Source organism: Mustelus asterias, chromosome 2, assembly GCF_964213995.1.
Source record: "Mustelus asterias chromosome 2, sMusAst1.hap1.1, whole genome shotgun sequence".
NCBI lineage: Eukaryota > Metazoa > Chordata > Chondrichthyes > Carcharhiniformes > Triakidae > Mustelus > Mustelus asterias.
Window position 1 is genome coordinate 27,734,107 of NC_135802.1, and position 23,178 is coordinate 27,757,284.

Sequence of the window (23,178 nt, forward strand, 5' to 3'; positions counted from 1 at the left end):
TGAATCTTGAACCAGTGACAACGTCCATGATCACAGGCACTGCATTTAGTTTGTAACTTGGGCCAGGGACTGATGTATGAGGAGTGATTGACTAGGTTAGCATTGTTTTCACTGGAGTTCAGACAAATGAGGGGGGATGTTGCCAATGGTGGTTGTGTCCAGAACCAGGGGTCACAGTCTGAGGATTCAGGGTAGACCATTTAGGACGGAGATGAGACATTTCTTCACTTAGAGTGGTGAGCCTGTGGAATTCATTACCACAGGAAGTAGTTGATGTCAAAACATTGAATGTATTCAAGAGGTGGCTGGATATAGCACTTGGGGCGAATGGGATCGGAGATTATAGGGAGAAAGCAGGATTAGACTATTGAGTTGGACGATCAGCCACGATTGTGATGAATGGTGGAGCAGGCTCGAAGGGCCAAATGGCCTCCTCCTGCTCCTTCTCCTATGGGTCATTTACTGCTGTGTTTCAGGCATGAAAATCTGAGTGGAGATTTTCAAAGATGGATTTTCAGGAACAGATGTGAGAAGTTAGGTGGTTGGCAGCCGGTAGGAATAGGCTCAAGGGACGGGAGATCTAGATCTTAGAAACACATTTAGATAGATGATGATGGGAACTATCAGAGAAACTGGAGAAATACTCTCATTCTATGCCCTCTAAACTTCAGCTCATCCAAATTTTTGTGACAGTGTCCTTTACGGTACCAAGGTTTGCACATTTATTACCCCAGTTTTAGCTGACCTATGTAGGCTCTGTCATAACACCTTAACTTTAACATTCTCATCCTCATGTTTAAAACTGCCCATCTCTGTAACTTGCTAAAAGGCTGCATTTATTTATGCTGGAACATCAGGAGGAATACTTCCTGTACGTGTGCAGATGCAGTCAGGCCCTTTAAAGTAGAGATGCTTTTAAGTACTATTTGTTGCTGCATTATGCATTTTTGCACACTGGTGTCTTCTTTACAACAAAATCAGTTAATGGAAAAAAATTGTAACTGCTCAAGCATGCAAACATTTTAACTGCCAGGTTCTTAGAGTGGCAAAACTGATTTTTTTTTTGGGAAGCCAGTTTGGAAAATAAAACCATCTGCTCTTAACTGGGGAGTTTCACCAATAAAAAAAGTATTTTGAACAAAATATTGAAAAAAAATGATTAGCCAATGTGGGGCACAAAGCCATAACCCCGGGATTAGAAATTCCATTAGCTGCCTCCTCAACTATCCGTGCTGTATAGGAGCTCCCTCACAAAGCCTTTCCAACTTATCCAAGAAATCGAGTTTATTGGTTCAAGTTGCAGTGTTAAACTGGCCTTGGATCAAAATGCCCTGCACCCACAATGTTGGTGGGTGAAGCTGTGCACGTGCTGATAGCCGCACTGTGGACCGAGTGCACATGCGCAACTGTTCCTGATACCTTTACAGTCAGTGACAGGAGTTACGATGTCCCTGATACATTTACAGTCAGTGACAGGAGTTACGATGTCCCTGATACCTTTACAGTCAGTGACAGGAGTTACGATGTTCCTGATACCTTTACAGTCAGTGACAGGAGTTACGATGTTCCTGATATCTTTACAGTCAGTGACAGGAATTACGATGTTCCTGATACCTTTGCAGTCAGTGACAGGAGTTATGATGCTCTGAAAATCCACTCCACAAGTTCTTCTACCTGTGGCGCTGGCCTTTTTTTGCATGCCAACCCCACCCCCACTCCCAGCCTCCCATGGCCCCACCATTAATAGCTGTGATTTTTAGCTGCATAATTTCCACTTGTAGCAATAAATTCCTTTTACTCTGCTGCCTCGCCTCCTTAATATGTACCTTTAACCATGGTGCTGCTCACCTATTTTTGTTTCTCTGCTATCTATTTTTTTCTGATTTCCCTTCTGAAAGACTTTGGGATGATTTGTTATATTAAATCTATTGAAACTAATATAAAGCTGTGCAAAAAATGGCATATGTGATATCTCTCTAATATGTAGTCCACGGCTTCCTGTGCTGTATTTTCAATTCCAACTGCATTTGCCAGTATCGGACGCTTTACTAATCACTTTGAAAACTTAACAGAAAAGTTCCCAAGAGAAGACTCCCAATACGAAACATACAGTATTGGATGATGCGAAAGGCTATAGCACACATCACAGGTTGTTTTCATGTTGTTTAAGAGGTGAGGTTTACATTGCAGTTAGAAATCCAGTGGTGTTGGTGGATTTCTAGTGCACTGCATCAGTAATTCCAAAAAATACTGTTAGTTTAGATAATTTTAAGGAATAACGCACACTTTGGCCTGGTCACAATTTTCTGCCTTTTTGATTTAGGATTTCATCGACTTGACATTGTCAAAAACCCAACGGAAGACACCAACTGTGATTCACAAAAACTATCAAATCAACCGAATTCGTCACTTCTACATGCGAAAGATTAAGTTTACTCAGCAAAACTATCATGATCGTCTCAGCTTGATTCTGACTGATTTTCCAAAACTTGATGTAAGTTGTTGCTTTGTGGTTGCTTCAAAATAATGATGAATGTCATCTTTTACTTGAAAAATCAAGAATTTAAGTTATATTTATTTCAACATATTCAGCTGATGCTTGTGGAATTGATTTGTTCATAGCTTTTCATTCAGTGAAGGAAAACTGAGATTCTGTAAGTTTGTAAACCAACTGATGAGGTCTATGTTGATTTTTAATACAAAATGACTTTGGGAGTGAAGTACTGTTGCCTATTTTTAATATTCTTCTGTCCAATATAGTCAAAATAATGGGTGAAAGTACCTACAGATGTGGGTACGGCCAAGGTTAATCGAGTGCCAGCACAGGTGTGATGAGCCAAGATGTGCTGTAGCTTTCTTGGATTCTAATAAGACAGAGTTAATTTTAATTCCACTGACTACACAAATATTTCCTGCTTAAATAATTTTAGCTTTCAGTCTTGTCCACAGTATTAACTCTGCATACTGCTGCTTGATTCCAATGTGTCGTTCTGTTTTAAACAAAGTAAATACAATTGCCCTGACAGTTGCTGACTTGATATTTGGTGCTGTTTGTGCAGTCCAGACAGACAATAGTGGCCTGACTATCCTGTCCACAAGCTGACATCCAGAATGTGTCAAAATTGGGTTCAGACATGCACATGTCAACAATGTCAACATGCGATGTGCTTGGATGCAATTCACTTGCATCGTTTGACAAGATTTTCAGCATGAAAGATTTTTGATTCTCATTACGAAACATTAAAATCACAGTGCGGGCTGTGGTGTAGTTGTATTATCATTGGACTAGTAATCCAGAGACCCAGGGCAATGCTCTGGCAATCGGGGTTCAAATCCCACCACAACAGATGGTGAAATTTGAATTCAATAAAAATAAAAGTCGAATGATGACCATGAAATTATTGTCGGTTATCATGTAAACCCACTAATGTCCTTTAGGGAAGGAAATCTGCCATCTCATGTAATTTCAACTGAGTGGCTCATTTAAGAGCTGATGGGCAATTAGGAATGAGCAATAAATGTTGGCCACATCCCATGAACAAATAAATGTGTACGGTAATTTTTTCATAATACTTATTAAACCTACAGTCAATGGATGATGTGACAAGCTGATGTCAGTGAATGGGAATGCTTAGTCATGATAAAATTGGAGAACTTCATTTTCAACTTCAAGATCTCCAATAAAACTGCTTTACACTAGTAATGGCTGAAAACCTGCAGTATTTCAAAGCGTAACTTGTCAGATAATACCAACTTAAAACTTGTTTTAAAATCTGTTTTGAAAAATTGACTTGACATAAAATGTTGGAAATCAATTGCACTTTGAAGAAGTCAAACTTTTCTTGTTTTTCTTTGCAGGATATTCACCCTTTTTATGCTGATTTGATGAATGTGTTGTATGACAAAGATCACTACAAGCTGGCATTAGGGCAGATTAACATTGCAAAGAACCTCATTGACAAGTAAGGTTTATATTCATTTCTGTTTGTTTAATGTTAGTAATATGATAAACGCATGTTATCTAAAATGGTTGGATTGTGGTAGTGAGCACCAGATACCTGGACTAAATCAAATGTCATTTAGGGTACTGGGCTTCAATCTTGAGTATGAAAATTTAATTCCTTGTGTCAAGTGGCACTTGAAGTCTCTGCCGCCAGGAAAATACTTTGTTAAACTTTGCAGCAGTATTCCATTTCAACAAAGGAAAGATAATGAGCTGATTTGACCAATCAGGGAATGAAAAACAGCTTCAGTTTGCTCACTGAAGGTTGTGCCAAAGTTGAAAATGCAGATAATCCACAATTTATTATTTTTATAGGGGCGGCATGGTGGCACAGCATTGCTGCCTCACTGTTCCAGGGACCCAGGTTCGATTCCCAGCTTGGGTCACTGTCTGTGCAGAGTCTGCACATTCTCCTGTGCCTGCGTGGGTTACCTCCGGGTGCTCCAGTTTTCTCCCACAGTCTGAAAGACATACTGGTTAGGTGCATTGACCATGCTAAATTCTACCTCAGTGTACCTGAACAGGCACTAGAGTGTGACAACTAGGGAATTTTCACAGTAACTTCATTGCAATGTTAATGTAAGCCTACTTATAGAACATAGAACAGTACAGCACAGAACGGGCCCTTCGGCCCACGATGTTGTGCCGAGCTTTGTCTGAAACCCAGATCAAGCTATTTCCTCCCTATCATCCCAAAGTGCTCCATGTGCCTATCCAATAGCTTCTTAAATGTTCCTAAAGTTTCTGACTCCACTATCCCTGCAGGCAGTCCATTCCACACCCCAACCACTCTCTGAGTAAAAAACCTACCTCGGACATCCTTCCTATATCTCCCACCATGAACCCTATAGTTATGCTCCCTAGTTACCGCTCCATTCACCCAAGGAAATAGTCTTTGAACGTTCACTCTATCTATCCCCCTCATCATCTTATAAACCTCTATCAAGTCTCCTCTCAACCTCCTCCGCTCCAAAGAGAAAAGCATCCTGGTAAATCTCCTTTGCACTCTTTCCAGTGTCTCCACATTAAAACCTTAAAGGGAGTAAGAAGTAATAAATAAAGTAAAATTAATGTATTTATTAAAACCTTCATTCTTCCAGTGTTTTCGCTCAGATGTCCCAATCGATGTTTGTATGAAAATTAGTCCAAAATTTGGTTGCATCTGTGAGGCGATTGTGAGCTGTTTTATGTTTTAACTTGTTAGTTGACTTGCAAAAGCTGCCGGATAAAGTGGTAAATGCTTTTAACATTTAAGAAAAACTTGGACGGGTTCATGGATGAGAGGGGTGTGGAGGGATATGGTCCAAGTGCAGGTCAGTGGGACTGGGCATAAAATGGTTCGGCACAGACAAGAAGGGCCAAAAGGCCTGTTTCTGAGCTGTAATTTTCTATGGTTCTAAGTAAGCCAGTTGGAAACCTGGCTTTTTGAAACTTGCACCGACCTCCAAAACGGACTGTAAGAAACAGTAGGAAGGCAAATTTAATAGGTGCTTGATGTTGAAGTTGGGCTCTCTTGGGTTAGGTCGAAAAAACAAGTTTAAAATTAGCAAAGTAAGTACATGGGATGTCTCAGCAAGCACAGTTGACAAAAATGTGAAATGGTTATTCTGGCAGCTTCTATTGATAGAGTTACTCATCCAAAGGTTCTGTTGCAGTACTTGCAACTGTTGCAGAATCTAAAAGGAACATCCAGTGGGATGCTAATTTACCTGGCCCACGTTTGAGTTTCTGCACATTTAACAAATTGCCTCAGGAAGTTTTATTAAGTTAAATGTGTAATGTCATACAAGTTGTTCATGATTGAGTGATGCAAATATTTTTAAATGTGTCTATTTGTTGTTTCATGATTAAATGACTTGTAGCTAGTGATGAACAGTTGCAATTAGATCTGTCAAAGATTGCTTTTATTCCATTTCTGATATTTTTCTTGAGAATTGCTTTCAGAATGTTGTTACACTCCCACATTTGGTTGGACCTAAATAAAAATCTAATTTTTAACCAGTGTTGCTAAGGACTACGTACGTCTGATGAAATATGGCGATTCTCTGTACCGATGCAAACAGCTGAAACGTGCAGCACTTGGGCGTATGTGTACCATTCTCAAACGACAGAAACAAAGTTTGGAGTATTTGGAACAAGGTAAGCGACAGACTTTCATATATTCATTTATTAGGGTTCAAGAGAATTTTGTGTAGAGATTTTTCGGATGACTCTCAAAATCCATGGGATCTGTAGATGGGATTTTTCGCACAACCCGGCGTGTGTTGTGTGGTGGCAGATGCGGCCTGCCATTGGCAGGCTGCAGGATCTCCTGGTTCCACCCGTGTCAAAGGGGTTTCCCATAGAATGCACCCCTTGTTGCTGGGAAACCCGCGGCGGGAGTGCACTGTCGGCGGGGCCAGAAGATCACACTGGCTTGAACGGCTGGAAAGTGCCGGCCTGTATCTCAACACTTTCTTCTCTTTCAGTACGGCAACATCTTTCTCGTCTGCCTTCTATTGATCCCAACACGAGGACTTTGTTACTCTGCGGATACCCTAATGTTGGAAAATCCAGCTTTATTAACAAGGTACTATTTTTATGAAAAGGATGCTTATAACTAATTTAACTTGTAATTTATTAATTAAATAGCTTGTAGTAATCATTCAGAAGCTGCACTGGTTCTTCTGACAAGTTATTTATTCCATTTGTTATGTGCAATAACAATGTTACCATAATGATGGTTTAATGTCAATGAAGTTGTATGTAGGTATGATTCTAAGTTTGGTATCTAGCTTGTAGTCGAGCTACACATTGATCAAAAACTGGTGGCTGTAATATAGTGTTGTCAGATTATATTACAAATGTACATTTGCTTGCCAGACAGATTATTTTAATGTTGGGTATCATTCTGCGGAAGTGTCAGCTTCTTGTTCTTGTGTTATTATTTACTCCCATTGGTCTCATTCTGCCCTACCTACACATTTCTCTCAAGCTCTATGACCCAGCATGCAAACTTTTCCTCCTTAGGTCTGTCAGTTGTAAGTTTGGTTTAGTTAATGCATTTTGATCCAAGTCATCAGAAGGTGCTGTATTCATATCCCACTCCTGGACTTGAGCAGGTTAATTTGGGTTGACTCTTTAGTGCAGTATTGTAGGAGTGTTATATTCAGAAGATGTGTTGTTTTATGAATAGGTTGTTAAACCAAGCTTCCATCTGCCTCTTCAGGCAGACTTAAAAGGTCTCATGAAGAAGAGCTTCTAGCAAGTTGCCCCAATTAACAAGCCAGCAGAAATATTTATTAACTGGATCTTCATCTCATTTACTGTTTGTGGGATGATGGCTGTCACATTTTCTAACCAAAAATTAACTGCGCTTCAAAAGAACTTAATTTTTATCAAGGTCTCAGTCATCTCTTTTGAATGGACCTACTTCATATTAAGTTGATCTTTCTCAACACCCTAGCTATGGCTGTAACACTATGTTCTGCACCCTCTCCTTTCCTTCTCTATGGTATGTTTTGTCTGTATAGTGTGCAAGAAACAATACTTTTCACTGTTTTGTGAAATGTGACAATAAATCATATCTCTAATGTAGTGAAGTATGAGTATTTTATTGCCAGACCATGTTTTTTATATTTCAGATTCTTGCATCAAAACTGTGTATTTAAACTTTTGGATATATTAATTAATTTGCTGTTTACTTACAGATTACTCGGGCAGATGTTGAAGTACAACCATATGCTTTTACCACAAAGTCATTGTTTGTGGGACATATGGACTACAAATACCTGCGCTGGCAGGTTAGTATTTACAAACTTATAAAATATGTATGAAAATATTTTGTTATAAGCCATTACAACATAAATTCCCAATACGTATGTTGTACCTCAAAAGTGTACTGTCAAAGTTCAAATATGTATGTGTGGTTGAATTTGTTAACCGTCTTGCAAATGGAAAGCATTAAGGTTACCAGTGACCTCAGGAATGAGCTGGAGATCTAGATAGCTGCCAATCTATAGGGAAACAATGACCCTCTAACTGACTTTAGACTGTTGGTCTTTATAGTAAACAGACCATGCAGTCTCAAAGGGACCGAGAACTCTGTTTTAATTTCAGCATGTTACAGAATACTACAGTGCAGAAGAGGCCCTTTGGCCCATCGAGTCTGCACTGACACATGAAAAGCCCCGACCTGCACAGCCTGAACTTGGAAAATAACATCACAATAATACTGAAGAACTGCAAGCACACGATGCATATTTGAGCATTATAACATTTCCCAGATTCATAAATGTTTTGGAACCGTTACATCAAAGAATGGAGAACAATCAAATGTGAAAATATTCAATGGGATGAGGCCTGATTTCAGTTAATTAAAAGGGCATGTGGCCCAGCTGGTTTTGAATCAAAGAATGGCTCGGGTATAGATAGGTAAGTGATTGCTCAAACCATAACAGTCCAATACTCCTTAGCTCTGGGAGCAGTGCCAGAGGACTGTTCCACAAACTGAGACATGAACATGAGAGCATCTACAGGACAGTTGGCCGAATGGTGATGGTGAGGAAATTAGAGACAAAATCTGATGTAAAAATTAATTATTGCTCAGAGAAAAGTGTTACAAGTGACAGCCGCTACAGGTTTGCTGAAGACAAATCATATTTGATTAACTTTAGTTCTTTAAAAGTAACAGAGAATTGATCAGTGCAGTTGATTGTGTGGATTTTCCAAGCGCACTTGAAGTACCATCTAATAGATTTATAGTCATTCGGTGATACAGAACTTGAATATTGCTGGAAAACAATCACTTGTTGAAGCTTTTTGTCTTTTGCACTCATCAGGACAATTCACAAGAATGCCAAATGTAAAGGAAAGAACAATGTATACTACATGAGACAAGACTGCTGATCGGGTGGGTGGGGGTGTGGAGTCTGATCCCGTGAGGGGTTAAAGAGTTAAAGAGAAAAGACAAGACAGTAGAGTGGGGCAGGGATGGGGTAATGAACACCAGAGTGGCAGGAAGGGACCAAATATCTGATAGCTAAATTTGCAGATGACACAAACAAAGATAAGTGAAAAGTACGTTTTCAAGAGGACATAGGTTAAGTGGGGAAAAAATTGGCAGATAGAGTATAATGTGAGAAAATGTGAATCTTTCCACTTGGGCAGAATGAAGGAAAAAGCAGTATATTTACTTGTGGTAGGATTGCAGAACTCTGAGGTCATAGAATCTCTACAGTGCAGAAGGAGGCCATTCTTCCCATCGAGTCTGCACCGACCACAATCCCACCCAGGCGCTATCCCCATAACCCCATGCATTTACCCTCGCTAGTCCCCCTGACACACGGAGGCAATTTAGCATGGCCAATCCACCTAACCCTTACATTTTTGAACTGTGGGAGGAAACCGGAACACCCGGAGGAAACCCACGCAGATACAGGGAGAATGTGCAAACTCCACACAGATGGTGACCCAAGTCGGGAATCGAACCTGGGTCCCTGGCACTGTGAGGCAGCAGTGCTAACCACTGTGCTGCCCCAAAGATATAGAGGGACCAAAATATACCCAAAGGTATAGAAGGACTTAGGTGTTCTGATACCGGAATCATAAAAAGTTAGTAAGCATTAGGAAATGATTAGGAAGACAAATGTTTATTGCAAGGGGAATTGAATATGAAACAGCTACAGCTATACAGGCATCTGGGGTACTGGTATGCCGTGTTGGTCTTCTTTCTTAAGAAAGGATATAACTGCATTAGAAGCAGTTCATGCGACTCAAAACTGAGATGAAGGGACTCTCTAATGAGGAAAGGTTGAGTAGGTTGAGGCTATACGCATTGGAATTTAGAGGAGTGAAAGGTGATTCAGACGCGATATCCTAGAATCATAGAAACCCTACAGTGCTGAAGGAGGCCATTTGGCCTAAGCCTGCACTGACAACAATCCCACCCCCATAACCCCACATATTTACCCTGCTAATCCCTCTAAGCTACGCATTCCAGGACACTAAGGGGCAAATTAGCAAGGCCAGTGCACCTAACCCGCACGTTTTTGGAGTGTGGGAATAAACCGGAGCCCCCGGAGAAACCCATGCAGGCACGGGGAGAACGTGCAAACTCCACACACAGTGACCTAAGCCGGGAATCGAACCCAAGTCTTTGGCGCTGTGAGGCAGCAGTGCTAACAAGCAGTGCTGCTCTATCCTGAGGGAACTTGACAGGATGGACCCTGAGGGAATGTTTCCCTTTCTCAGAGAGTCCAGAACTAGTAGAGACAGTTTAAAAATAAGGAGATGGAGGAGAATGTTTTTCTCTTGAGGGTTATTAGTCCGTGGAGTTCTCTTCCACCGAGATCTGTGTCACTGAATATGGTTATGTGGGACAGACAGGATGAGTGGAGTTCAGGCCACAATCAGATCAGCTGTGATCTTATTGAATGGCAGAGCAGGTTTGAGAGGCTAAACAGCTGACTATTCCTAATTCTTGTGATCATGTATACAAGATCGATATTGAAATCACAGTCTTTATGATATATATTAATATCCTGGGTTTGAATATAAGAACAAAGACAGAAAATTACAGCACAGAAACAGGCCTTTCGGCCCTCCAAGCCTGCACCGACCATGCTGCCCGACTTAACTAAAACCCCCTACCCTTCCGGGGACCATATCCTCTATTCCCATCCTATTCATGTATCTGCCAAGACGCCCCTTAAAAGTCACTACCGTATCCGCTTCCACTACCTCCCCCGGCAACGAGTTCCAGGCACCCATGACTGTGTAAAAAATCTGCCTCATCTATCTCCTTTAAACCTTGCCCCTCGCACCTTAAACCTGTGCCCCCTCGTAATTGACTCTTCCACCCTGGGAAAAAGTTTCTGACTATCCACTCTGTCCATGCCTCTCATAATCTTGTAGACTTCTATCAGGTCGCCCCTCAACCTCCGTCGTTCCAGTGAGAGCAAACCAAGTTTCTCCAACCTCCCCATATAGCGAATGCCCTCCATACCAGGCAACATCCTGGTAAATTTTTTCTGTACCCTCTCCTAAGCCTCCTCATCCTTCTGGTAGTGTGGCGACCAGAATTGAACACTATATTCCAAGTGTGGCCTAACTAAGGTTCTATAAAGCTGCAACATGACTTGCCAATTTTTAAATTCAATGCCCCGGCCGATGAAGGCAAGCATGCCGTACGCCTTCTTGACTACCTTCTCCACCTGCATTGCCACTTTCAGTGATCTGTGTACTTGTACACCCAGATCCCTTTGCCTATCAATACTCTTAAGGGTTCTGCCATTTACTGTATATTTCCTATCTGTATTCGACCATCCCAAATGCATTACCTCACATTTGTCCGGATTAAACTCCATTTGCCATCTCTGCGCACAAGTCTCCAACTGATCTATATCCTGCTGTATCCTCTGATGGTCCTCATCGTTATCCGCAAATCCACCAACCTTTGTGTCGTCTGCAAACTTACTAATCAAACCAGTTACATTTTCCTCCAAATCATTTAGATACATATTACAAATAGCAACGGTCCCAGCACTGATCCCTGAGGAACGCCACTTGTCACAGCCCTCCATTCAGAGACGCACCCTTCCACTGCTACCCTCTGTCTTCTTTGACCGAGCCAGTTTTGTATCCAACTTGCCGCTCACCTCTGATCCCATGCGACTTTGCCTTCTGCACCAGTTTGCCATGAGGGACCATGTCAAAGCCTTACTGAAGTCCAGATAGACAACTTCCACTGTCCTACCCTCATCAATCGTCTTCGTCACTTCCTTGAAAAACTCGATCAAGTTCGCGAGACACGACCTCCCCTTCACAAAACCATGTTGCCTCTCACTAATTAATACGTCTACTTATTTCCAAGTGGGAATAAATCCTGTCTCAAAGAATCCTCTCCAATAATTTCCCTGTCACTGATGTAAGGCTCATCGGCCTGTAATTACCTGGATTATTCTTGCTACCCTTCTTAAACAAAGGAACAACATTGGCTATTCTCCAATCCTCTGGGACCTCTCCTGTAGCCACTGAGGATACAAAGATTTCCCTCAAGGCCCCAGCAATTTCCTCCCTTGCCTCTCTCAGTATTCTGGGGTATATCCCATCAGGCCCTGGGGACTTGTCTACCTTAATGTTTCTCAAGAACCCCAATACCACCTCCTTTTTGATCTCAACATGACTCAAACTATCTACACAGCCTTGCCCAGACTCATCATCCACCAAGCCCTTCTCTTTGGTGAATACTGATGCAAAGTACTCATTTAATACCTCGCCCATTTCCTCTGGCTCCACGCGTAGATTCCCTCCCTTGTCCTTGAGTTGGCCAACCCTCTCCCTGGCTACCCTCTTGCTCTTTATATATGTATAAAAAGCCTTGGGATTTTCCTTAATCCTGCTGGCTAATGCTTTTTCATGACCCCTTTTAGCCCTCCTTATTCCTTGCTTAAGTTTCTTTTTACTTTCCTTGTATTCCACACTTGCTTCGTGTGTTCCCAGCCTCCTAGCTTTGACAAATGCTTCCTTTTTCTCTTTGACTAGGCTCACAATATCTCTCGTTATCCAAGGTTCCCAAAACTTGCCATACTTATCCTTCATCCTTACAGGAATGTGCCGGTCCTGAATCCCTATCAACTTACACTTGAAAGCCTCCCACATGCCAGATGTTGATTTGCCCTCAAACATCTGCCCCCAATCTGCAATCTTCAGTTCCTGCCTAATATTGTTGTAATTAGCCTTCCCCCAATTTAGCATCTTAACTTGAGGACTACACTTATCTTTATCCGTCAATACCTTAAAGCTTACTGAATTGTGGTCACTGTTCCCGAACTGCTTCCCTACTGAAACATCGACCACCTGGCTGGGCTCATTCCCCAGTACCAGGTCCAGTACGGCCCCTTCCCTAGTTCGACTATCTACATACTGTTTCAAGAAGCCCTCCTGGATGTTCCTTACAAACTCTGCCCCATCCACGCCCCTAGCACTAAGTGAGTCCCAGTCAATATAGGGGAAGTTAAAATCTCCCACCACAACAACCCTGTTACTTTTACACCTTGCCAAAATCTGCCTACATATCTGTTCCCCTATCTCCCGCTGGCAGTTGGGTGGCCTATAGTAAACCCCCAACATTGTGACTACACCTTTTCTATTCCTGAGCTCTGCCCATATTGCCTTGCTTTTTGAGGTGTCCTCCTGGAGTACAGCTGTGATATTCTCCTTAACCAGTAGTGCAACTCCCCCACCCCTTTTGCATCCCCCTCTATCCCGCCTGAAACATCTGTATCCTGGAATGTTAAGCTGCCAATCCTGTCCTTCCCTTAACCAAGTCTCTGTAATGGCAACAACATCGTAGTTCCTAGTACTAATCGAAGCTCTAAGTTCATCTGCCTTACCTGTTACACTTCTCACATTGAAACAAATGCACTTCAGTCCACCAGACCCTCTCTGATTAGCAATCCCACCCTGTCTGCTGTTTCTGAGTCTTACTGGCCCTACTCTCTGGTTCCCCTTCAGCTAATTCACCTTTGCTTTGGTTCCCATCAAATGACCTATATACACGACCTAATGTATGTCACGAAACTTGTGAATTTGTTAAGCAATGATAGCAAAGAAATAAACTTCATGAGGACATAGACCTGTGAAAGAAGCAGGCATGTGGCAGATGAAACTGAACAAGGAGAAATGTCAAGTTTGCTGAGCCCTCTGGATGTCCAGGAGCATATAAGAAGAGTTGGAGCAAAAAAGAGAAGCTTATTTGAGATACTGAGAGCTGAAATGTACCTGAGAGGAACATACAAAGTACAGAGATGAAATTAAAAGCACTTCAGGAAAACAAAGAAAGGGCATGAAAAAACATTAGCAAGTAAAATCAAGGAAAACCCAAATATGTTTTGCAAGTCCGTGAAGTGCAAAAGGATAAGAAAGGAAAGGGCTGATTATAAACCAAAAGGGTAACCTGTGAAAGGAGATGGAAAACATATGAATGCTTCACATCTGCCTTTGCAAAAGATGGGGACGAAGCACACACTGTTTTTGTGAAATATGGGATGGGATAAACATCGTGGGAAAAGAAATGTTATAGGGATTAGCATTTTTTAAAGTAGATCATTTGCCAGGCAATGATGAAATGTATTCTGTTAAGAAAAGCGAGAGGGGAAATAATGTGAGGCTCTGGCCACCATTCACCAATCTTCTGGCTCTGACAGTGCTACTGGAAGACTGCTAACTTAGTACTGTTGTCTATGAAGGGAGAAAGAAGTGAGCAGTAATTACAAGCTGGTCAACCTGACCTCAGTGGTGGGCAAATTATTGGAAAAAACGTGGAGGGACATATTAGTTGACATTTAGAAAATTTTGGATTAATTAATTGCAGTCAACTCTGAACTGTAAGGGAAAGCTGTATCTGACTTTTGAATTTTTTTAAGGAGATAATAAGCAAAGTTGCCAATATCATATTTTGATGTAGTTTACTTAAATTTTAGCAAAGCTTTGGACAGACCACTCGGGAGGGTAAAAGTCAAGCAGCTCCAAACAAGTGACAAGTTGGATCTGAAAATGGCTCAGTAGCAGAAAGCAAAGGATAATTGTTGTGACTGGAAGGTCTTCTCCAGTGGATTTCCACAGGGCTCAATAGTACTTATTATTCCCATGCTTTTTGTTCTGTATATCTATGATTTAAACTTAAGTGTAAGGGGCAAAGTTCAGAAGTTTACAGATGGTACAGAAATTGACTATATGGCTGGTACTGTGTAAGAAAACAGCAGACTGCGGAAAGGTATCAAGGACTGGTTAGGTGGACAGAAAAGTGGCAAATGGGTTTCAGACTGGAGGAATATGAGTAATGCACTTGGGGAGGACAGACAAGCCAGTGGAAGTGCATGTCCATAGATCCTGTAAGTTAACAGATAAGGCATACAGGATGCTTTCCTTTATTGGCTGAGGTACTGAATATAGGGGCAAGAAGGTATTGGAACTATATAAAACATTATTTAGGTGACAGCTGCTATTCACTACAGTACAGGAAGGACGGCCCAAATGGCCTCCTATGCTGTTATGACTCAGTAGCAGTTGCATCTACTCCTATTCCATATGTTGTATTTGCAGTGGTTCTAATGCAGTCTGTTGATTAATCAAAATTCTCTGTCCAGAGGTAATTAACTTCCTGTTGCATTTGCTTGCATAAGTTCATAAGATATAGGAGCAGAATGAGGCCATTTGGCCCATCAAGTCCGCTCCGCCATTTGATCATGGCTGATATGCTCCTCATCTCCATTTTCCTGCCTTCACCCCATAACCTTTCATCCCATTACCAATTAAAAATCTGTCTATAAATTTACTCATTGTCCCAGCATCCACCGCACTTTGGGGTAGCAAATTCCACAGATTCACAGCCCTTTGGGAGAAGTAGTTTCTCCTCAACTCAGTCTTAGGATAAGGGGTAGCAAATTTAAAACAATGACCTCTCGTCCTAGAATGCCCCATCAGCGGGAGCATCTGCTCCATGTCTACTTTATCCATACCTTTTTATCATCTTGAATACCTCAATTTGATCTCCCCTCATTCTTCTAAATTCCAGCGAGTATAGGCCTAAAATCCCTCTTCAGTGAGGTTTTAATGCAGTATGAGGAGTTATTGGGGGGACTGTCTTGCACAACTGGAAATAATTTCCAGTTTCAGAGACTTAAGAAATTGCTTAATATTTTTAAGACAGCAGTGATTTGCTGGTAATCTCCTTGTCCCTTCAAGATTTTTTCCTGTGTTTGGTTGCTCTAAGAACTGCTTTGCTGATTTACACATATAATAATAATAGTTCTCCTTATAAATTGATGTGAAGCTGAGAATCTTTCATGGTTCCTCCTTTGATAAAAGACCAGAATCTCATTTTCTAGTGAGCACAGTTTTTATACATGTTTATCAAAATGGTTACCACTAGAGTACTATTGATGTGCTTTTATTTAGTATCTGATATGATTGGTGTTGTATGGTAATGTGTTGACATCTTCAATGCTGTAGTCAATTTTAAAATGAAAAATGAAGCACTGTGGAAAGACTTGTACTAATGTTGATGATTTTCCCGGATTAGGTGGTTGATACACCTGGTGTTTTGGATCATCCATTGGAGGAGCGGAATACCATTGAGATGCAGGCGATCACTGCACTGGCCCACCTCCGTGCTGCCATTCTATATGTGATGGACGTGTCAGAACAGTGTGGTCACACTGTGGAGGCACAGCTGGAACTCTTCAGAAATATTCGCCCTCTCTTTGCCAATAAGGTAAATTCTTTGACTTGAACATATAAAATTGAGGATAAACTTATCATTATTTCATTGATCATTATTTCATTGTTGTTCGGGGCACTTGTTTGCAAGTTGGTTTGTCATGTTTCCCACATTGGGACAATGACCACACTTATGTAATTCATTCGCTGTAAAGTGAACAAGACATCTGAAGTCGTGATGGCGCTATATAATGCAAGCCTACCTTTTTCTCCAATCTGGTTGTTTTAATTTGACTTTTCATAGTGAAGCATGTACATTTGGACCAATTTTTTTGTTAGTACAGAAATGCTTTGGTGGTGTTTAAAATTTTGATGGTAAATACTTCAGTGGTCAAAGGCACATAATTATGATTAAATGAAAAAGATTTAGGACAGATAACCTCTTGAAGTTGTGGAATGCAATACCATAATTAGTGATTGTGTTAGCTTCAGAATGGATTCTTTAGTGGTTGAAGGAAAGGGTGCAGAGATATTTTCAGGAAAGTGGGGTTAAGAGGTGGATAAATATGGTCTCCACCACTACTACCAGTTCATGGGTTGCAGCAGCATCACGATTATGTTACTGGATTGGTAATCCAGAGACCTGGACTAATGATCCAGAGCCAGGAGATCAAATCCCACGAAGGAGTTGGGTACTTTAAATCCAATTCACCAATTAAATCTGGATTTAAAAAAAGGTAATAAGAATAATGATGATCATGAAAATACTGGATTGTCACAAAAATCCCACCTGTTTCACTCGTATCTTTTAAGGAAACAAATCTTCCGTCCTTCCCCGATCTGGGCTGTGTGAGACTCCCAAGCGTTGGCCATGTGGCTGACTCTCAGCTGTCTTCTAAAATGGCCTAGTGAACCATTCAGTTATACCAAACCACTGTGACAATGAATGCTAAGCACCACACAGTCTGTGGTGGTTCTGAAGGGCAGTAATGGATGGGTAATAAATACCTACTTTGCCGGGGGACACGAGGACACAAAAAGTACAAGTGACTCATTCTGTATTGTAATTCTACATATGATGGTTTGTATCTATATTGAAGAAAGTTGGCTGACTTCATTTTACTGATTTACTTTATTGTTTCAGCCCCTTATTATTGTTGCAAATAAATCTGATGTGAAGAAGTTAGAAGAACTTCCCGAAGAACTGAAGGTCAGTACCTTTTGGGTGGTGATGCAAAGTGTTAAAACCAACATTTACTGCTTATTTGCATCTCTGGAAAGTAATTTTCATACACAGGATAAATTATTTTCAATGAAGCGTACTGTAGGGTAAAGACCTTATCCTATCCATAGCATAATATCACTGTTTGCATATTGTTTTCACTTTTTTTAATAAAGCACTTTATATTTGGCACCTTGATTGAAAATATTTTTTTGAGAATTGTACAATATTCTGTGCATACTTGCATTCCTGGGTATGCTACTGTAAGGCTAATAATTGAAAGTGCTGGGCTCATAATCTAGAGAATATGAATTCAAATCACACGGTGGCAGTTTGAACATTTAAATTCAGTTTTTTAAAAGCTGGGAATCAGTAACTGGTATCAGCATAACTGACAATAAATTGTCATAAAAAACAAACTAGTTCCCTGATGTTATTTATGGAAGAAAATTTGTCCTTGCACTGTCTGGCCTGCATGCGACATCGAATTGCAACCATTATGTTTGCCCTTTTGAAGTGACTCTGCAGGACTTGAAACTGTGTCTAAAAGGTCCCTGAAAATGTTTAGGGAGGTTTCCTTGACCTTTTGTAGCGGCCTCTGGAATTCTCTCAGCATTTATGAAGCTGCCATCCACATTTGTGTCCAATTTCATCTTTGATCAAATGCTGTTTAAGGTTAACCATTCCATGGCTATTTAATCACAACTATGCTTTATCTGTTGTTACAGAAAATCTTTGCAGATTTTGTGGCGGAAGGAGTCACTATAACAGAAACAAGTACTTTGACAGAGGAGGGAATCATTAAAGTTAAAACTGAGGTGTGTTTTTTCCTCTTTCAATTTCTCGTTTTGGGGTATAACATTTACACAATGATTAGCAGGGTGTCAATAGCAGAAAGACCTGCTATACTGCTCAGTTTTGTTACAAGAATGATAAAATAGCAAAGCTGGATGGAGTATTATTGTGATGTTGATGTGTTTATGAAGGTCAGAGGACATTTTGATTCAATTATAATTGAGTACTCTTGGGTATCTTGTTAAGGTTGACCTTATCCATGGATATTACAATCTAAAGAAAGTGCCTGAACTGGAAACTTGCTGTCTTGTCTCCTTTTTTGGGAGAAGGGTGAAATGGGCAGGAATTCTCCAGCCATTCACCTCGGCAGGATTCTCTGGTCCAGCGAGTTTCCCAGAGGCATGGGGTGGCTTCAGTGGCAATTCCCATTGACAGCGGTGGGACCGGAGGATCCCGTCGTCAGCGAACGGTGCGCAGCCTCCAGCCGCCAAGAAAAACACTGAGGGGAGGCCAGAGAATGTCACCCAAATCCTGAACTAAGAGGAGAGGGAAGATGGGACTATTAAACTTGTAAATTGGGTGGATGGAAGCAGCAGGATGCCAAGTGGAATTGAAAGAAGCAATTTCAAGAGTTGCTGGTGTTGTCATTTTCAGTTAGCTTGAGGAAAAACTGGAGTAAACTGCACCCAACTACCTGATCTAGCAGTTTAATACAAATTAGTAGTCCAAAGTCTTGCACACTAATGGATGGAGTTAATATGCAAGCATTTAAATGTGTTCTTATTGTTCAGGTATTTGTTGACTAAGAAAATGCAATCCTCATTGTTAAGACTGACCTACAATTTAATGTTGTTAGGCATGTGATAGGTTACTTGCTCATCGTGTTGATAGCAAAATGAAAGGCAAGAAGGTGAATGATTTACTGAACAGACTCCATCTCGCCATGCCATCAAAGAGAGATCAAAAGGTGAGTTCAATCATTGCTCTTTTCTGTTATATCGCATGCAGTAAAGTTTCTTAATCATGTGTTGTGAACCAGCCTTTCAATATCAATTTTTAAACAGTGGTTTAATTTTATGGAGAAGTGAACTACGACTGCAGTTAAAGACAAAAGAGAACAAAGAACAGTACAGCACAGGAATGAGCTCTTTGGCCCACCGAGTCTGTGCCGAAACAGATGCCTCTCCAGTCTAATATTTTCTTGCCTCTGTGGTTTATATCCCTCTATTCCTTGCCTATTCATTAATCTACCCGAATGCCTCCTTGAGCGTTGCTATAGAACCTGCTTCCATCACCTCATCCAGCAGCGAGTTCCAGGCATTCACCATCCTCTGAGAAAACTTGCCCCTTGCATCTGCCTTAAACCCCCCCCCCCCTCACTTTCAACCTATGCCCCCAAATAATTGACCCTCCGATGTTGGGAAAAAGACTTTGGCTATCCACTCTATCCAAGCCTGTCATAATCTTGTAAACCTCTATCAGATCTTCCCTCATCCTCTGACACTCCAATGAAAAGAGTCGAAATTTGGTCAAACTTTCTTCATAATCCATATCCTCCAAACCAGGCAACATCCGGTAAATCTCTTCTGCATCCTTTCCAATGCATCAACATCCTTCCGGTAGTGTGGTGACCAGAATTTACTCTCTCCACTCACATTTTTTTGTATCTTAAAGACTTGATTAGCTGTAAGTATTCGCATTCCAACCATTATTCATGTAATGAATACTCCAAATGCGGCCTAACCAAAGTCTTATACAACTGCAATATGATTTTCCAATCGCTATACTCAAAGCCCCGACTGATGAAGGCCAGCATGCCATATGCCTTCTTGTCCATCTGAGTTGTCACCTCCGGAGAACTGTGGATCTGCAAGCCTAGATCCCTCTGTATGCTAATATTTGTAAGGGCTCTACCATTTACTTTCTACTTTCGTTCTGCAGTAGACCTTCCAAATCGCATCACCTCACATTTGTCTGGGTTAAATTCCATCTGCCATCTTTCCGGTCCAGGTCTCCAGCCAATTTATATCCTGCTGTATCCTCTGACAATCCCCCTCACTATCTGCTGTTCCCCCAATTTTTGTATCATCTGCAAATTTACCAATCAGACCCCTGGCATTTTCCTCCAAATCATTTATACATATTACAAACAACAGAGGCCCCAGCACTGATCCTTGTGGAACACCACTTGTCCGAGACCTCCAGTTAGAAAAGTACATTTCCACTGCTACTCTCTGCTTTCTATGCCCAATAAGAAGTTTAACAACACCAGGTTAAAGTCCAACAGGTTTATTTGGTAGCAAAAGCCACACAAGCTTTCGGAGCTCCAAGCCCCTTCTTCAGGTGAGTGGGAATTCTGTTCACAAACAGGGCATATAAAGACACAGACTCAATTTACATGAATAATGGTTGGAATGCGAATACTTACAGCTAATCAAGTCTTTAAGATACAAAAAAATGTGAGTGGAGAGAGCATCAAGACAGGCTAAAAAGATGTGTATTGTCTCCAGACAAGACAGCCAGTGAAACTCTGCAGGTCCAGGCAAGCTGTGGGGGTTACAAATAGTGTGACATGAACCCAATATCCCGGTTGAGGCCGTCCTCGTGTGTGCGGAACTTGGCTATCAGTTTCTGCTCAGAGACTCTGCGCCATCGTGTGTCGTGAAGGCCGCCTTGGAGAACGCTTACCCGAATATCAGAGGCCGAATGCCCGTGACCGCTGAAGTGCTTCCCTGTTTGTGAACAGAATTCCCACTCACCTGAAGAAGGGGCTTGGAGCTCCGAAAGCTTGTGTGGCTTTTGCTACCAAATAAACCTGTTGGACTTTAACCTGGTGTTGTTAAACTTCTTACTATGTTTACCCCAGTCCAACGCCGGCATCTCCACTTCTATGCCCAAGCCAGTTTTATATCCATGTTACCAGCTCACCCCAGATCCCTGATGACTTCATCTTCTGTATCAGCCTGCCATGGGGAACCTCATCGAAGGCTTTACTAAAGTCCATGTATATAACATCCACAACCCTGCCCTGATCAATTTTTTTTGTCACTTTCTCAAAGAACTCAATCAAGTTTGTGAGACACGACCTCCTGATTCCTGCCCCTCTTTTTCTCCCCGCCCTCCTCATCCCTGCCACCAGCATTTCAGTCCAATATGGGGTTAATTGTTTTCCTTTTGTACTATCTAGCCTTTTCATTTTGTTGTTTCTAAAAGTATGATTTTTGATCTTACGATATGCTGATGGTGCCGCTCTTATTGCTGATTTTGGATAGAGTAGTGAGTGAAAATGGGAAGAAAGGGCTGAGTATAAATTGTAAGAAAACATAGTAACGTCCAAAGGATCAGGGTGGAGAATGGAAAAAATCAAAACAGGTAGACAAATATTGTTACCTAGGAAGTATGCTAACATTGGACAGAAAGTACAACCAAGAAATAAGACAAAGGATTGGAATGGTCAAAGTTGCATTTCAGAACATGAAAAAGATTATGATCAGTGCTATGAAAACAAAACTGAGGATCCTGGAATGCTGCATCACACCAATTTTGACATAGGAAAATGAATGTTGGATGGTCAGCGAAGCAATACAGAATAGAATTAAGGATGCAGATTTGTAGTTTTTGAGGGGAATATTGAAGACATTTTGGACAGGTCACAACAGCAATGGGGAGGTGGTAGTACAATCCGAGACCAAAGGAACTGTGCTGACCGAGGTCAGGGAGAGACAGTTGGAATTTCTTGGGCGCATAATAAGAAATCGTGATTTAGAAATTCTGGTGCTGATGGGATAGATCGATGGCAAAGTAGGTCTCGATAGATAAAGAATGACCTGTGTAAAGAGCCTTGCAAAAATAAGGGATGTACCACCAATGAAAATGGTCCACGTCTCGAGAGTAAGATTAAGGAAGCCCATGGTCACCAATGCCCTCTGAGGGCCTGATACGTGTGAGAGAGAGAGATTTTTGACACCATGGGGGCAATTTTGGGCCTGCGCTCTCCATCTGCGGGAATGGCGGTGTGTGCTCAAAATTCGGGGTGGAGGAGGTGGGTTCTAGCTCAGGTATGGGGAGGGGTCAATGATGGGGGGTGGAGGGGGTGCTGGTACAGAATGCTGACTCCGATCGGGGTGTGGAGGGGGGCCTTGTGTATGCTGGGGGTTGTTACTCGGGTTCTGATTGGGGTGCACTTTAAAGATGATGCCCCAATCTCTGAGCAGTGGGGTTTTTCTGGCATGTTGAGTCCCTGCTCCCTCTGTAGGATGGTGTGAAACACAGCCACTTGTTTTTTTTTGGCAGAGTGTTGTAAGATCTGGAGAGAAAACCAACCAATTTCTCTGGAGAGAAACACACCAGTTTTCTCACCGGAAACAACACTGCCATTTTGTGGGAAATTCCGCCCTGCGTACATGATTGAGAATGGTTTTACCACGGCATTTTCAGGTAATTGGTCTAAATGGTATTTCTCCTTGTCTGAGTCTTGATATTTAATGAGGCTGCCCTGGTGTCATCATTTTGTCTTCATTTGGTGTTCATGGTTAAGTATTTTCAATAGGGATCACTGCAGAGCAAACTGTAGGAGATATCCTGCCATTGTTTTTCTTGCTTAGCATTAGGGTGCTGTGGCGAACTGTGACATTCTCACCCTGGCTGAAGTTCTACAGCTGAAGATTTGAACCAAGAGTCATCTTGGACTAGGTTGGCTTGTACTTGGATTGAGTCCAATGATGCACTGAAATTATTCTTGATGCTATATTTTTTATGCACAATGGAACTTTCCCAGTTTATAATATTGGTGTTTTCAGGCATCTCTAGTTAAATCTGTATCAAAGATTATATTTTATTTCATCTTGTCCTTTTTTTTTAAGGAGAGACTGCCATGGATACCTGAGGGAGCTACCAAGCGCAGAAAAATGGAGGTTGATGTGCCGAAACGTAAATTGGTTAGTGTGGACTTTGGTTG

At 41.5% G+C, this 23,178-nt stretch overlaps 1 protein-coding gene across 1 annotated transcript in view; it reads left to right on the forward strand.

Moving 5' to 3' along the window:
• Positions 1–1,342: 1,342 nt before the first annotated feature.
• gtpbp4 (GTP binding protein 4) overlaps positions 1,343–23,178 on the forward strand; it is a 34,677-nt gene continuing 12,841 nt past the window's right edge. Inside the window, exons 1-11 of the mRNA XM_078229728.1 lie at positions 1,343–1,621; positions 2,324–2,494; positions 3,859–3,962; positions 6,006–6,142; positions 6,472–6,572; positions 7,693–7,785; positions 16,068–16,259; positions 17,349–17,414; positions 18,155–18,244; positions 19,078–19,188; positions 23,084–23,158. Of these exons, the coding sequence (XP_078085854.1) occupies positions 1,343–1,621; positions 2,324–2,494; positions 3,859–3,962; positions 6,006–6,142; positions 6,472–6,572; positions 7,693–7,785; positions 16,068–16,259; positions 17,349–17,414; positions 18,155–18,244; positions 19,078–19,188; positions 23,084–23,158 (1,419 nt within the window). The remainder of the gene's footprint in view (positions 1,622–2,323; positions 2,495–3,858; positions 3,963–6,005; positions 6,143–6,471; positions 6,573–7,692; positions 7,786–16,067; positions 16,260–17,348; positions 17,415–18,154; positions 18,245–19,077; positions 19,189–23,083; positions 23,159–23,178) is intronic.